The 16,003-nt window shown below is 42.0% G+C and overlaps 1 protein-coding gene across 2 annotated transcripts; it reads right to left on the reverse strand.

Moving 5' to 3' along the window:
* Positions 1 to 4,412: 4,412 nt before the first annotated feature.
* Positions 4,413 to 15,420, reverse strand: fgf8a (fibroblast growth factor 8a). Of its 2 annotated transcripts, none has more exons than XM_084948973.1 (5): positions 14,118 to 15,420; positions 13,978 to 14,014; positions 13,062 to 13,209; positions 11,212 to 11,318; positions 4,413 to 5,509 (listed from the first exon to the last, which is right to left on the reverse strand). In XM_084948973.1, exons 1-5 carry the CDS (start codon positions 14,147 to 14,149, stop codon positions 5,243 to 5,245), a joined length of 591 nt encoding a protein of 196 aa, XP_084805099.1. In that variant the 5' UTR covers positions 14,150 to 15,420; the 3' UTR covers positions 4,413 to 5,242. The 2 variants fall into 2 exon arrangements, with proteins under 2 accessions (XP_084805099.1, XP_084805098.1); XM_084948972.1 differs by having other exon boundaries at positions 13,062 to 13,242; positions 14,118 to 15,417.
* Positions 15,421 to 16,003: the final 583 nt, after the last annotated feature.

Consider the following 16,003-nt stretch of genomic DNA (forward strand, 5'->3'; position numbering starts at 1 on the left):
GGTCAAAGACATTATGCTCAAAACTGGTGGTAAAATATCACAGTTTGATCCTGCAGTGTTTTATTGCCAGAATGAACAATCTGAGATTACAGGAGTTCTTGCATGTCACGCTGATGATTTCCTTTGGGCTGGTTCAAGTCACTTTGCAAGTCCTTGTGGGCCGTGAAGAACATGACAGCTTTTCTTATGTTGGTATGGATATTTGTACAGTTAATGATGTAATAGAGGCGCATCAACAACTTCACATTGACAACCTACAGCCGGTTCAGTTACAAGCAGCATGGGCTGTACAGAGGGAGGCTTCCTTAAGTGAAGCAGAACGTGAGCAACTCAGGTCAAAGATGGGACAGATTTTGTGGGTTACCAAACAAACGAGGCCAGATGTTATGTTTGACACATGTAGCCTTGGATCTAATATCAAAGATGCAACTGTGCAGTCCATTCATGAAGTGACCAAAGTTATCCGTAAACTTAAGGCAGAGAAAGTGACTCTTAAGTCTCAGCACTTGGGTAACAGTGAGGATTTGGCATTGGTTGTTTTCAGTGATGCTTCTTTTGGTAACCTTCCTGATGGCAGTACTCAAGGAGGGGTATTAATCGTCCTTCTGGGTAAAGGAGGAAAGTTTTGTCCTCTCTTTTGGCAGCCTAAAAAAATCAGGCGTGTGGTCAGAAGTACACTGGCAGGAGAAACTCTTGCCATGTCAGATGGAATAGACAGTGCTGTCTTCCTGGCAACACTTTTTTCTGAGCTTACAACTCAGGCCATCTGTTTATCAGCTACAAAATCAACCTCACTACAAAGAACCAGCTTCACCACCCAGTCTCCACCAGATTGTGGTGGATTGCTTAAGCATCGTTGGAGACACACGAGCGTGGTAATCAGGCTTAAACCTGACTCTTTGTAAGTTCCCAGTTATTGTGCTAACATCTCTCCTATTCCCAGTGTTCACCTCGCTGTCTGAAAAGCAGTACCTCACCACTTTAACAATCTTTTACGAGCTGGGTTTACTTTCAGGACAATCTATGGATTATCCGTTGCCTTCTCTTTATCTGCCCGTTTACCCTCCTGTGGTGACCAACTTCTCGGAAAAAAACCAAAGAACTCTCCCGGATGCAGAAAGCCTCTCCCTGAGATCACAGCTCCTTCAGTCTCAACTCACCATTTAAATATCTTTGTGCAGTTCAAGGACCCTTGGATTAACGCCTGTCTCTTCTTTCCCCAGTGAACTCTTTCCCCTTTGACCTGGAGAGAACGCTAGTGTTTACCTTGTGGCTCCTCAACAATTTCCTCTGTTCTGTAAGTGAGGATAAAGACTGTGGAACATTTACTTGTGAGCTTGTTGGTTCTGCTTTTGGGTCCCTTTCACTATTTGGCCTCATGGCACTGACACATCCATTTCCAAAAGCTGAAAAATAACTGGACAAACTGACATTTGTAATTACATTGCTCAAAAAAAAGGAACACTTTGAAAATACATCAGATCTCAATAGGAAAAAAATATCTATATTAATATGGACTGGGTAATACACTACCAGTCAAAAGTAGGGACACATTCAAAACTTTGAATATGTTCCCAAGTGCAGTCTCAATACCCATCAAACACTACGACAAAACTGTCTCACACGAGGACGCCCCAGGAAAGGAAGACCCAGAGTTACCTCTGCTGCTGAGGATACATTCATCCGAGTCAGCAGCCTCAGAAATCACAAGTTAACAGCTCCTCAGATCAGAGCCCAGATAGATGCCACACAGAGCTCCAGTAGCAGACACATCTCTACATGTTCAGAGGAGACTGTGTGAATCAGGCCTTTATGGTCAAATAGCTGCAGAGAAACCAGGACTAAGGAAAAGCAACAAGCAGAAGAGATTTGTTTGGGCCAAGAAACACAAGGAACGGACATTAGACCAGTGGACATCTGTGCTTTGGTCTGATGAGTCCAAGTCTGAGATCTTTGGTTCCACCTGCTCGGTCTTTGTGTGGCACAGAAAAGTTTAACAATGGTCTCTACATGCATGGTTCCCACCGTGAAGCATGGAGGAGGAGGTTTGATGGTGTGGGGGGGGGGGCTTTGCCGGTGACACTGTTGGGGATTTAGTTAAAACTGAAGGCAGACCTGACCAGCATGGCTGCCACAGCATCCTGCATCCCAATGCTCCAAATGTGACTCGGAAAAAATGCACCACTTCTATTTTATTGGTGACTATGTGATGTCATTTGAACACAGTGCTAATTACGAAAAAAAGTATCTTTACTTATTTAACACAAGTTTCTAAATCACACATTTCTTATATGACAAGAATAGTATTTAAAGTGTTTCAACATATTTATCTGTTTTGTTACATTTGGCCGGAGGTGCTGTGATGTGTGCCTCTTGCAACAGAGGGTGCTGCAGCATCCCCAGCACCCATATTTCCCATGGCCTTGCAAAGGTGTCATGGGAGACAGTAAACTTTCTAACATGTCATGTATCGATGTACCATCCTGGAGGAGTTGGACTACCTGTGAAACCTCTGTAGAGTATGGCTTTATGCTGCTAGTGGTGACCTGACCATTGTCAAGTAAAATCAGTGGAAAAAACAAACAAACAGTCAGAAAAGATGAGGAGGAAAAAACTGTCAGTGGCCTTCCTGTTTGGGGGTTGTGTCATTGTTGCCCCTCCACTGCAACTGTTGTTAATGTCATTAACATCAAAACACCTGAAACTGATTAACAACCTCCAATTACTTACTAGCTAAAGTCTCAAGTTTAATATGTCAGATCTTTACAAGATCTTTTTTCGTATGTCTCTCTGCTTTGCTTTTGCAGTATGGTGTGGTTCTTAATCTTTTGCTCCGTGAAAACATCATTATTGAGCTCTTCAGCCAAATACTGAGCCTCTGAAAATAATTTGAATAGAATCGTCAGTAATCCCTGCACAGTTAAGGCAATAGTTTTGTAAAAGCTGAAAATCTGCAGTTCAGCCACAAACTGACATGACTTAATATTACAATCTAACAAATCAATTACTTTGCATGTGTGTGTGTGTGTGTGTGCGTGTGTGTGTGTGTGTGTGTGCGTGTGTGTGTGTGTGTGTGTGTGTGTGTGCGTGTGTGTGTGTGTGTGTGCGTGTGTGTGTGTGTGTGTGTGTGTGTGCGTGTGTGTGTGTTTGAGGGTGCAGGTGGGGCCCATTTTGAATATTTTTCATTACTTCTGCTTGTTATCACGATTCTAAAATGTGCACTTCAACTGGTAGCAGCTCTGATCTTTACTCAAACCTTACGTTATTTAATTCTATTTATTGACTTTTTTGTCAAGTACTGATGGATACTTTTGTTGCGAGAAGACATTTTTTCATTGAAACTGTGCAAATCTGGAAAATACCACCCTATTTCAACTGAAATAAAGAGTTGTTTTTGTGGTTGCCATGCTGCTGCAGGGATAAAGACTTGTACTAGAGATGCACAAATTAAGGTCACTAATTTATTCAAAACAGATTAAAAGGATGCTTAAGCATTAACGTGTTTGCAGGGACAGTCTGGTGGAGAACTGTGGCACTACATGACCTTGATATACTTGCTACCTGATTTATTGCAGAAAGGTGTAGGAAGGATGGCTCCGCCCTAGAAGGCTGAGGTGTAAAAGAGCCCAACCATTTCACCTAAGAGTAATTAACAAAGACGTGGAAGACAGAGAGAAACAAAACCTCACCACAGTTCTGCCAAACCATAACAGTATAATGTGGGGAGGCTAAGTAATATCCAGGGTGGGTGGGGGAGATGGGTGAAGAGAAACTGAATCTTTTTGGTTCTAGTTATTGAAAGTGAGCTGTCGTGGCTTACTCCTTCAACTCAACCAGGGCCATAAGTTTCCCAGTCCCTAAAAAACCTCCTCAAGGTCTTTCTCTGGCGTTCTCCTGTAAGATGTCTGGAAATGAATAAGAAAAGGAAATGAAATACACTTACAGACCAGCAGAATGAGCCAAACTGTGATGTTTACCCAACATGAGCAACAGTGTTACCCTCGCTACAGTAGAGTGTGTTACTTGGGTATGACGGTCTATTATTTGACTTATCTATGTGTTTAGCTTAAGGAAAATAAAATTTAATAAACATAGATAGGACGACTATGGGGATGTACAGAGCTTCTGTCATTTTGTATTCTAATAACAGTGGAGGAAAGCACTGTGGAACATGCAAGAAGGTACAAAACATCCCAGAGGAGTTCTGCTTCCTGTGAAGGCAAATTGGTTGACATTTTGTTATCCTCATCAACCAGTGAACTCTAATGCCATACGTACGGAGACATTGGAAGACACCACTCGCACACACTCTGCAATCGGTCAGCTGTAGGGGGATGAGGCCAGTCAGCAACATGTCTGACTTTCCAAGGTTTCACAAATGGATCCCAAGCAAGCATGTACCAAACACGAGCTTCGGTATTCTAATGTGCATTTATTACACGTTTTAAATAAATAAATCATCCGTAAAATTATTTTACACATCCTCAAATAAAAATATATTTATATATGTATAAAAACAGACATTCAGCGAGCAACGAGAAGACAAAGGGTTAGGGGATGTGTCCATGGATTACACTTACACTTCAATGCATTTTGTACACATCGAGACAAAACAGTCAGAACACAAGCCTGTGAATATCAAGTATAGCTGCCATGTTGTTCCATTCAATGCTAGTGAATGTCTGTTTGGTTGAACTGTGTGAGCGAGATAATGAGCAATCCCAGTCAGGACGCAGCGCCCAGCAAAAAGTGTGGACTGCAGTGTTACCAACAAATAATTCTGATTATAGTCTTTGTTGCCTCCTGTACACTACGAGACAGTTTGTGTGTCTGAATATAGCGTTCCCTGGCAGTGAGGTCAATCAGGGTCCTTCAAGTCTCCTTGAGCAGCAGGCAAGAGTCCAAGAAGTGACTCCACTGATAAAAACAACGAACAATAATCAACACAGGGCACTCTACTGAAACGACATCCTCAAAAAGTCAAACACTGAGTCATGAGGATTAAAAACAAACTTTTCTTTTTCTTTACTTTTTTACACAAGTCAGTACTAAAAACCCGGAGTACAAAAATATATGTTTTTTGTCTTTGTGTGGCTTTTTTTACTTTACAAAAAATAAACTACTCATCAAGGTATCATATTTATCAGTATAAAACTGTCTCCAGAGGTTTTTGGGGAGAGAAGAGAAATCCAGTCAGGTTCTCCTTTTTCTCTGACTTTTCCGTTTTATTCTCTGACGGGTATCACGTACGCTTAGTCCTTTGACTGAAAGGGTAGTGGATGAAGTCAAAAGGCCGGTGGTGGCTCGGATGGGTGGGCTGGTGCCCCTTTGGCAGCCTCTTCATGAAGTGGACTTCACGTTGGTGCTGGCGTGTCCGTGAGCCCTTCCGTGGACGCCCCCGACGAGTGAAAGCCATGTACCAGCCCTCATAACGGACGTTCTTCAGCGCCGTGTAGTTGTTCTCCAGAACGATTTCGGTGAAGATACAGTCACGGCCTTGTCCGTTTTTCTGCAAAATCACAAATGACAGAAAAAAGAGGATATTCACAAAAGATGTTAAAGATTTGCAGAATGAAAACCTTCCCCTCAAATGTGCAGCGTATGCTACAGTCATTACAAATCAAACAAAGGAAGATCACTATTTTCCCCCTTCAACAGACCTCCAGCAACCCTTGTGGGTCAGTTGCAGCAGCGCACACCTTCCTGTCATAAAGCCTTAATCAGACCCTAAGTGTCACTTTCATTCCAGGCTTGACTTCCTGTTGCATTTGTGGTTAAATTTAACAGCTCTGGTCAGCTAGAATAACAATCAGTAGATGCTTAAACACACATCACCCCCAGGTCTGCAGAGTTCAGTGAATCCCATTGAATTTAAGTTCCAGGTTACATCAGGTCTTTACGACAATAAAAGGCAGGCATATGAAAGATGGGTGAAGTGTGGATGAACGTGTGATGTCCAGTTGGTAACATCATTAAGTAAAAAAAGATGAGACAAAGTGTACAGTGTAGTTCTCTGAAACAGCACTAGCACGCAGTCCTGGCCTACTGTACAGAGTGTGTTAAAAATAGTCCTGGCACACTCCTGTACACACACTGAAAACACACACTTTCTGTCAATTCTTCAACACAAGCGCACACACGCATATGCACGCACACATATGCACGCACACATATACTGCGGGTGAGGTAGGTGGTGACTGGGCCGGTAGCTTGGGGCAGATGGTGTTCAAGGTAGGGTGCTGGGTGGGTGGAGCGTGTGTGTGTGTGTGTGTGTGTGTGTGTATGGTAGGGTTACAGAAAGGCTGGCAGCTCTGTTTATTAGCCATCACAGTGAGAGAGGTCAGGCAGTCACCCACTAAGACACATCTCACATGACAACGTTAAATGCAGTATTGTGGAAGAGTCCTGAGCCAGCCCGCATTTCTTTATTTCTAACCCTTCCAAAGAGCCAGACTTTTGTAACTTTTAAAAGTGGTCCTTAGTAATAATTCTGTGGGCTTTCCGAAGGTCTTCTTCAGTCATTTTCAGTCTGCCTGTTAGGCCACCTAACACTGACCTATGAATAATACGAGCATAAAAAAGACAAAGGCTAAACCAGCGTTGTATCTACACATAACGGCCAACTTCAAAAAGAACCAGTTTTTCAGTTGTATCTTTAAGCATGTTGTTACTAGCAACCATTTACAAAAACACATAGTTTGTTTCCATGTCTTTTGTTGAATCTAAATGCCAAAGATAACAATTTAAGAACCATAAAGCAATAGTTGTGCACCAACAAGGTGATTCCCAAAGAGCTATTAAGTGAAATGTTGGCATATCTCAGCATGGTGTGAAGAAATAGTTGAAGAAACTGGACAAGTGGAGGATAAAAGAAGAAGTGGCACATGTAAAAATATCTGCAAAAGATGAGCAGACGAAAGCCATGTCCTTCAGAATCAGGAAAAAAAAGAACCCAGATGTTCCTGTCTACTATACCGGCCACTTGGTTATGCGTATATGCCCTGTGTGCTAGCGTCTTGCATCCTGTGGTTATGTGCTGGATTGTCTCCGGGGTATCTGCACAGCCTGCTCCTGGGCTTGCCTGGTGAGTTAGGGTCCAGTGTCTATAGATCTTGTGCTTACAGTTTGTTCTTGTGCTGTTTTGATTAGTGCCTCTGTGCTGTCTTTCAGTCCAGCTTTCTTCAGCCTTTAGTAGCATGTTTCGGTATCAGCCAGTAGTACATGCCGTGCAGGGGCTCGTCCTTCTATGATGGTTCCTGTTCTTGCTTCTCTTCTTTCTCTGGTTTTTGCTGCCTGACATATTCACTAAGCACACGATCAGTTGTGGCCATCTTCCTGGTGTACTCATTGGTCTTTGTTGTTTTATCCTAGTGGTTTTGACACTCACTAGTCCTCGACCTCCTTCCTTCCACTTAATGTACAGCCTCAGGGTGATGGACTTGGGGAGAAACCCTCCATGCATGGTAAGGAGCTTTCTTGTCTTAATGTCACAGGGTGCTATCGCTTCCTCTGACCAGCTTATTATTCCAGCAAAGTATCTGATGACCATCAGGGCATTGGTGCTGATTGCCTGGATGTTGTTTTTCCAATTCAGCTGACTCCTCAAGACAGAGCAGAGAAGACCAGTCGCTGCACCACCGAGATTTACTACAAGAAAGCCTTTGATTCAATCCCTGACACAGGGATCCTGGAATGGCTTGAACTGTACAAGACCAACAGGGCCCTAAGAACCTTCATCAGGAATTCAACGAGGATGTGGTGAACAACACTACAGGCCAAATTCAAGACAATTGCACAGGTCACCATCAAGTGCAGGATTTACAAAGGAGGTGCCCTGTCCCCACTGCTGTTCTGCATAGGCCTGTTCTGCCTCAGTGAGATCATTATGGATACTGACTATGGAATGGTGCAATCGTTAGCTGCCTTCTCTACATGAATGACATCAAGCTGTATGGATCAAACTAGGATCTACAGCAACAACATCGGAATGTCATTCGGATTGGAGAACAACAAGGAGAGGGAAGGTAATCAGAACTGAGTGGATTGCACTACCAGAAAGCATACACTGAGGACAGCTACAAGTAGCTGGGAATCCCACGGGGAAATGGAAACCATGAAGAGGAAAGCCACAACCACCAAAAACCTGCAGCGAGTAAGGCAAGTCCTGAGGAGTCAGCTGAATGGGAAGAAAACAATCTGGGCAATCAACACCGACTGCTGGTCATCAGATACCCTGCTGGGGTAATAAACTGGCCAAAGCAGGACAAAGAAGTTACTGACATCTCCCAAGACCCCAGAAAGAAGAGGAGTTAGAGGAGGAACCATCATGGAAGGACAGGCCCCTACACGGCATGTACCACCGCCAGATCTGTGTTCTAATCGGTCTACTAAAAACTTACTTTAATACATTTAGTTCAGTTTTAAAGTTTTGAAATCACTTCAGTCTCAACTTCACACCAGCTGGTGCAGGTGCAGCAGGAGGGGAGGAGTCAGAGAGAAACTCGGTTTGTAGAAGAGAACCTGCCCGCGAGCAGGTTATCTCGCAGAGTCTGTTACCCTGGTAAGTGACTCAGGGTTAAAGTTAACTGTTGTTCTGGAACTGAGAACCCAGAATTCCCCTCATCTCGGGTTGTTAGCTAAACCTGTTTCCTGGAATAGGACCAAAATGCTTTTGATACCCATCAGCAAGCTTCTAACATAATTCTGGTTGGATATTTGACCACTTTTCTTATCTGGCTGGTTTACTGGTATGAACCTGACTTTTAAGTATAGTCCACATGCCCATGTATAGCCCATGTTAATGTCAGCCTAGTTTATTTATTCCAAAACCAGTTTTTATGTGTGTTTGGGATCATTGTCCTGTTGGAACAGCCAGCTGTGTCTGAGTTTCCAACATCTGTCGATATGATGTAAAGTTAAAGAATTAGGAGGTAATCCTCTTTCTCCTTTATTTCACCCATTTTGTGCCACGTACCAGTATCACTGGCAGTAAAACAGCCCCAGTGAATCCTGCTTCAAGTTAAGCTTGAAGGTGTTGTCACAGTCTCCATCCATGGCAATGTAAAGCTGGTTTCATTATGGGCGGTGATGCTGGCATTGCAGCAGCTTTCACTTATGGCAGGCTTGAGTCCTGGTTGTTCCTGAATATCCTGGGCAAATTCTTTTCCATCTGAGGACAAAAGTTTGGGTTTTTCCTAGGACTTCCAGAAAGATGACACATCTAAATCACTAATTACATATAATTGCTTGAACAGATGATCGTGGAATCTGCAACTGTTTAGAAATGGCTCCAAGAGACCCTCCCACTTTGTGCAAATCTTCACTGAGCTCCTTAGACACATTGTTACAAGCGTTGCTCTCAAGCAAGTTATTTTTATGTTGCAAAGAGAAACTACCAGCTGTAGTCAGTCCTGATCACTAATGTGATTTTAAAAGGCCTGGGCCTCGTCAAATTAAAAGACATAAGTGAGTGTACATCTATATTTGAGTCCATACGATTACTTTTGGCCATGTGTGGATTGGAGAAAATCCCAAATAAATTCAAACCCAATTCTTGTTTTTTAAAATGATTGAAGGTGTGTTCTGTACATTCATTCCACTTTGGAAAATCAACAGTTCAAAGAAACTGTTAAAAGCAAATTTCCCATAACATTTATAATAATTGTGTGTACACTTCTGGCCACACAGCGTATGTTTTGTCAAAACTGTGGGAGTGTATGCAGTCTGGACTATTTTCAGCTGTTAAATGCCAGTGTCATTATAACTGTGTATTGACAATAAATTACGTGTAAAAATGCAATAATGATAGTTTAACATTAATGTATATATTTAGATAATTTATTGTCTATGAAAAAAGCCTTTTGTAAAGCTTGGACATCTTATTTACTTCATCACCGATAAAATACAACTGAAGAATAACTTCAGGCTCCTTTTCAGCAGTTTAGTCAGGATCACATAAAGTCAACTTCAGTTATCAATGAGTCCATGAATTTCTTTTAACCAGTTTTTAAAAACATATTCATAGTTGTGCCACAGATTTATCTTTCTGTACAGCAACTTTAAAAAAAACTCCTCGTATTGATATCGACACGTCTCTGTGATTAAGCTTTCTGAGTAAACTTCGATAATTACTTTAGATCCCACTAATACTAGACTTGATAAAGTGTTTGGTTCTGTGCTCGTCCTGTTGCATTAAATAATGTTGACCACTGTTTGATCAAAACTCAGATTATTAAACTTTTCCCTAAACCAGCCAACCAGTGGAACCAGCTCCCAGTTTGGATTGGGCTGACATCCCTACTTTTAAGAGTACACTTAAAGGTTTTCTTTTTGATGAAGCTTGCAGTCGGGGCTGGATGAGGTGATGCTGCAATGGGACTTGGCTGCTGGGGCTTCCCATGATGCAGTGTTTCTTTTTCACTCTTCATGTGTTTGGACACCACTACTGTATGTAATCATTAGTAATTAATTTTAAACCATGGGTCTCTTTCCCCTCACCCCCACAGGCAGCCTCGTTCTGCCTGTTTCTTTTTGTTACAGGAAACTTTCCTTCCTGCTTGCTCATGGGGTTGTTAGGGTTGTCTCTCTAATATTGTGGGATCTTTACTGTATAATATATGAATGTGAAATTAAATGGGATTGCACTGAACTTAATAAAATAATGTTATAGATTAGCTTGATTGATAGAATTAATCAATTAGTATTATTATTTTTTCTAATGCGCCATTAATTTTATGATATTATTATTTTTTGACCAGGATAATAGTCACGCTGACATTTAGTGTGAGGAAGAAGCTGTTTCCAGGTTTAGTCTTTGTTTTGCTTTTAATGGGATTTATTCACAGAAAAAAATAATGAAATAAAACGAGTAAATCAAAAATGACTGTTGCTGATGTCATTGATTAAAAGCATCACTAATATGGAATAATTTTCATTAATGTGAAAAACAAATGACTTATTCTCTGACATGCTAGGCCATCTGGACCCTGGATACATGACCCTTTCAGTCATATGGTCAAAGTTCTGTCTGATTCTTTTACATCAAAGAAATCTATTTGATTTCTCCGATCTCTGCAAATTTCTCTCGAGGTCTGCTTAAAGCAGTGGATGGAGCAGTATTTTCTTGAGCTGTACTGCTACATCCATTATCATTTAGAATCAGCTAGTGAGTCTTTGGACCATGAGCTGGCTGAAATCAGCTTTGAGCCTCACCTTGCCAATGAGCTTCCCTCTCTTGTTCATGCAGATGTATAGGTCAGTCTCAGCTCCCCTGATGCGCACTCGACTTCCAAAAGTATCTGTTTCCACAATGAGTTTAGCTACAGAGATCAGACAAAAGAGTTCAGTCAGCAACTACAACACAGAGATGGTTTCTGTGCCTTTTATTAGACATTTTGCTTAAACATTAAATTCTGAATAAATGACTTTGCAGACTATACAAACAGAAAAAAATGAATCAAAAACACACACAAAAACGCTTGCATGCATTTCCAAGCATACATACTCTCATTCACAGTGAAGCCTATGGGACCATTCCTGGGGATTCATGCAAGTTGGAATTTTTGCAAAATGATAAAACCACGTGTCTCCTGAGCCTTTGAAACCTAAAGAGGCGATCCTGGCAGTCTCATTAAGACTCCCTTTTCAAATAATTCAGCACTGACCTCATGCATAGAGCGGCACATTTATCTCTATATCCTGAAAAGTACTGAAAGACATAGGAAATACAGGATTTTCATGTTTATGTTACTTTTTTACCCAAATACAAAAAATATTAGTAAATTCTCCTGTTGAAATAGTGCACAGTATTTTTATATCTCCTGTGTTTGCAGTGCATTCATCTGACATTCACACAGATATTATTTCAGAGCACCTTAAGACAACAGCAGATTGTCTATAACATTAAATAAACAATGTTTTAACAGTCACATTGTTTTAAATAGATTAACTATTGAGAACCAGCAGTTACAGCTGAGCTGAATGATGGGCAGAGAGAATGTAGAAAGCACACAGACTTCCCCTTTCTCACTTTCTCTTTCATTCAAAAATGTACTTCAGGTGATCCTAGTTCGGACACACACACACACACACACACATGTACATTCTGCAGCAGCAACATTTTAGGCTCCTGTACAGACAGTAGTAAGAAGAACACTAAACACTATTGATGCTTAAAGAATAAGTAGATTAGCTCCATGGAAGACTGTGCTCGAAATAAAACAAAGAGTGTAAAGCTCGATGAGGCCCATTAGATTCTGAGGCAGGACAGAGAAGGGTTAAAGGTGGGGGCTGACATGGGAGCAAGAACTATGCAGGAAATGTTCAGGAGGCATAAGTAGGATGGCTTCTAATAGCTCTTCCAGATCTGCATGATCTCTAGAGGATCACCTCCAGCACCATCCACAGCCAACTGGACAATTTTTCTAGGCCTCTTCCCCTCGAATAGTACAGACTGAATTCAGATAGAGTGCAAAGAGGCTACGAGTAAGTAACTCAATACTAAGTAAGTAATACTTAGTATTGAGTTAAAAAAAGAAGATAATATTGATATCGTTGCCTTTCTTGGGAAATTTAAGCATCTTCAGACAAGACAGAAACACACAGCTCCAGGATTAATGATTGAAACGAACTGAACACATTTATAATGCACGTAATGTACTTGACGATGTTTAAAGGATGTTACTAATTTCAGACATTTTAATACAAAAGGTGATTTTGCAACTATGTTAATGTTCTCTCTTAATTTCCATATAGTACAGTGGCCCACCTTTCACTGTTAATATGGTTAGAATGCCGACTTTGAATTACAGTGAGAAACAAAACCAAACAAACAATTGTGAAATATGTCAAATACTTCGAAAGCTTAAAAAAGAATGAACCAGGTTTCATTTGTAAGACTATAGTTTGATAAGCACAAATTATGGTAATGTTTAAAAATAACTGAAATCTACCTAAATGAACGCAGATAAATCAGGTTTCGCCGCGCTGTGTGGAGCGTGAAAGCGAGTTTTAGAGAGTTGTCGGTGCAGTTATTGCAGAAGGAGTTACTGGATTTCTCTTACCGTGCACATCTCCATCCTCGGCCATGGCGTTGATCTTCTTGTTGGGCAGGACCTGTACATGTTTGCCGCTGGTCCGGCTGTAAAGCTGGTAGATCCGGATCAACCTGCGGCTCGTGCGGTCCGTCACTTTGCTCTGTTCGCTTACATGCTGCGTGAAATTAGGCGGGGACTGATTGGTTACCTGTCAGAAATTAGACGGCATTACTTACTTATTTATTTAAAATTTACAAGGTCGGTCGCGCGGCTTCGGGTTGTTGACGGGACTGAAGCGCTTTGAAACAGAGAGAAAACGCGTTCGTTTGTTTTTCTCACTTCTTTCTTTCTTTCTTTGGGTTTTTTGTTTGTTTGTGTTTTTGGGTGGTGGTGGGGGGTAACTGTAACAAGTTCCAGAAGAGCGGCTGCCAGATGAAATTAACAGGTTCCAAAAAGACGCACGGTGTGATAACAGGTTGTGCATACAGGAGAATGCGCGCCGCAATGCCCAGAAGAAGAAGAAAAAAAGACGTCGTATGATTGAAATAAAAGCTCGGCTACTCATTCATCATGGTGTGAAATAATATGAAACTACTTTAACTTGGTTCTTAATGTGTGTTTTTCTTTCACTGCACTCTCTCTCCGTCGCGTTCCGCTGTGATGGAATGAGTGGAGGTAACGGAAACGTTGGATCTTTCAACCCCCAATCTGTGCCCGAGCATCTTGTGCCAGGGCCAATATGTTCATCAGCAACCTGTCAGCAGGCCGCGCGCCGTGGGAGCCATTCGATACTGTCATATTACAACATGTTATGTTACCTTTCCCCCTCTCTTTATGATTGCTGCGCATCGCTCGCTTGGACTGACGGTTTTTAACATAATTCTTATTTTTGCAACTAAAATAATTTGCAGTATTTTAAAGACAAATTGTAGTAATGACATACCTGCGCGTAGTAGAACAATGCAAATAAGTGCAGAAACCTGCAAAAGAAAGAATACCGTGCATTCAGTGACTTAATACGGGGCTGCGTGGAAAAACATTAATAGTGCGTAAAGAGTCGAGGTTAAGCAGGACAGCACTCACACACAGCTGAGCCTGGGTGGGATGGGTCGCATGTTGGATGAAGTCAATTTTTACTAGGATCCGTTAATAAGAGCACACAATCTACAAAATAAGCAACCAAGTCCAAAGATTTCAAAGGAATCCAGAAAACGGTCAGATGCGCTGACAGACAGGTTTAAAAAAGCACAAGGGACACATTCTTCATTACATCTGTGACCTTCGCCGACAAAATCTTGCTCAGTTGAAACGGCAGTTAGTGATCATAATTTGTCATTAAGGTATAGCTGCCCGCGTCTGTCACAGAGCTACCCAAAGTGCACTTGGAGAAGAAAAGCTCTGCGATGAAGTTTCTTTCTTGTCTCTACGTACAGCCCGTCACTATATTCCTCCTGCTTTATAAATCCTCGTGGGTCCTCTACGGCCTTCAGGTGTGTTTGCAGAGTGAGCTTACTCGGTGTTGTTGCACTGGCTCGATGCTGCAGCTCCGCTCGGCTATGGCTGGACTACAGACAGGACTCTCCTCTCTCTGCTCTCATCCCGCAACGCTCCCGTGTCAAGCCTCTCGCTCAGTGCTCACACACCCCCGGTAAAAATGGCAGACTGAGAACAAGCCCCCTTTTTCTACAGAACAAAAGCGACCCCCCACACCCCCAGCCCCACTCTTTCCTCCCTTGCCTTGATGCGAAACATCTCTTTACCTGAGTAGCGCTCCGGACTTTGTTGAGGAACAAAGAGGCGAGGAGGAGCCCTGGCTGCCCTAGGGACTGCATGAAAAATTAAAACCACCAAACAAATACAGTAAATTACAATAAGGCATCAGGGTGATAAACACTTTTCTGGGGGCTTTACCTGTTTGTCACAAAGGCGATTTGATGACCCCGCAGACGCTCGCGTTGATCATTCAGTTCTGGGATGCAAACATTGAACAAACAAACCAAAACAAAAAACAACCAAATACAAATACAAACAATTAAAAAAGAAAACTAAATTTGATAAAGACCACAGCCTCTCGTTACCTTTCCTGCAACATTTAACTAGACTACAGTGACTATCTGGCTTTTAAAGCCTTAATCTCATGACAGACATTGGTTCATTAAGGCAAAGCAGACAGCAGTATGTGACATCAACCCCTCACAGCCTCCCGAGTTATATTTAAGAAAACCCTTAAAGACTTAAAATGGCCAGTGAGAACTTTATATTGCTTTGATGTCTGAAAGCAGGCGGTTGGATGAGGAGGTGCGGGTTAATTAGATCAGGTGGAGTCATTCCTCTTTTTTTTTTTTAGATTATAAGTAATGTCCAGGTTTGCTCTGATGAGTTTTTCTTAAGAACACCCTTATACCTCATTAAACCAAAGCCCCCCAGCCACTGAAAGAAGATGGTTTCAGTGAAGCATGTCATACAGACTGAAGCCACCAGTGGGTGCTGCAGCAGAAATTATTAGGTGTAGGAAAACACTAGTTGCCCCCAGTGTTCTTAGTGACATTATACTGAATGACAGTTTAAAAAGAGAGTGACATTTCATCTTTTAATCTATTATCCACTCTACTGACAGGCTTCATGTTGGCACATAGTTTGTTTTTCTGTTTCCTCCCCTCCCTCTCATTAGCCTCCTCTGCTCCGTGGATGTGCGCACATGTGGATATACATCTGTGTGCAGTGACAAGTTAAACATGTAACCTCAGTTGAAACATTACGTGGGTCAGTGTGTGAGGTAATGTGTGTATTGTGGCTGAAAACTGTAATAAAACTTTTTGCATGTGTCCTTATGTGTATTTGTGTCAGTATTTGTGTTAGATGAGTGGCAGGTAGCTGCTATTCTGTGTCCTGGCTCAGGGTCCTGTTGCCCTCCCCTTAACCCTGGGGGCCCTGCATCCATCAGCAGCCCTGCAGGGGGCAAACACCCT

The sequence above is a fragment of the Perissodus microlepis genome, chromosome 13 (assembly GCF_051167445.1).
Source record: "Perissodus microlepis isolate ML-2025 ecotype Zambia chromosome 13, ASM5116744v1, whole genome shotgun sequence".
NCBI lineage: Eukaryota > Metazoa > Chordata > Actinopteri > Cichliformes > Cichlidae > Perissodus > Perissodus microlepis.

What these genes read in the sequence shown, in the direction of transcription:
- fgf8a (XM_084948972.1), bottom strand. Translation starts at nt 14,149, where the DNA reads ATGCGACCCATCCCACCCAGGCTCAGCTGTGT. An exon ending in CCACCCAGGCTCAGCTGTGT is followed by an intron (nt 14,015 to 14,117) that starts GTGAGTGCTGTC and finishes TTTCTTTTGCAG; the next exon opens with GTTTCTGCACTTATTTGCAT. An exon ending in GAGGGAAGCTCATTGGCAAG is followed by an intron (nt 5,510 to 11,211) that starts GTGAGGCTCAAA and finishes GTGATTTTGCAG; the next exon opens with AAAAACGGACAAGGCCGTGA.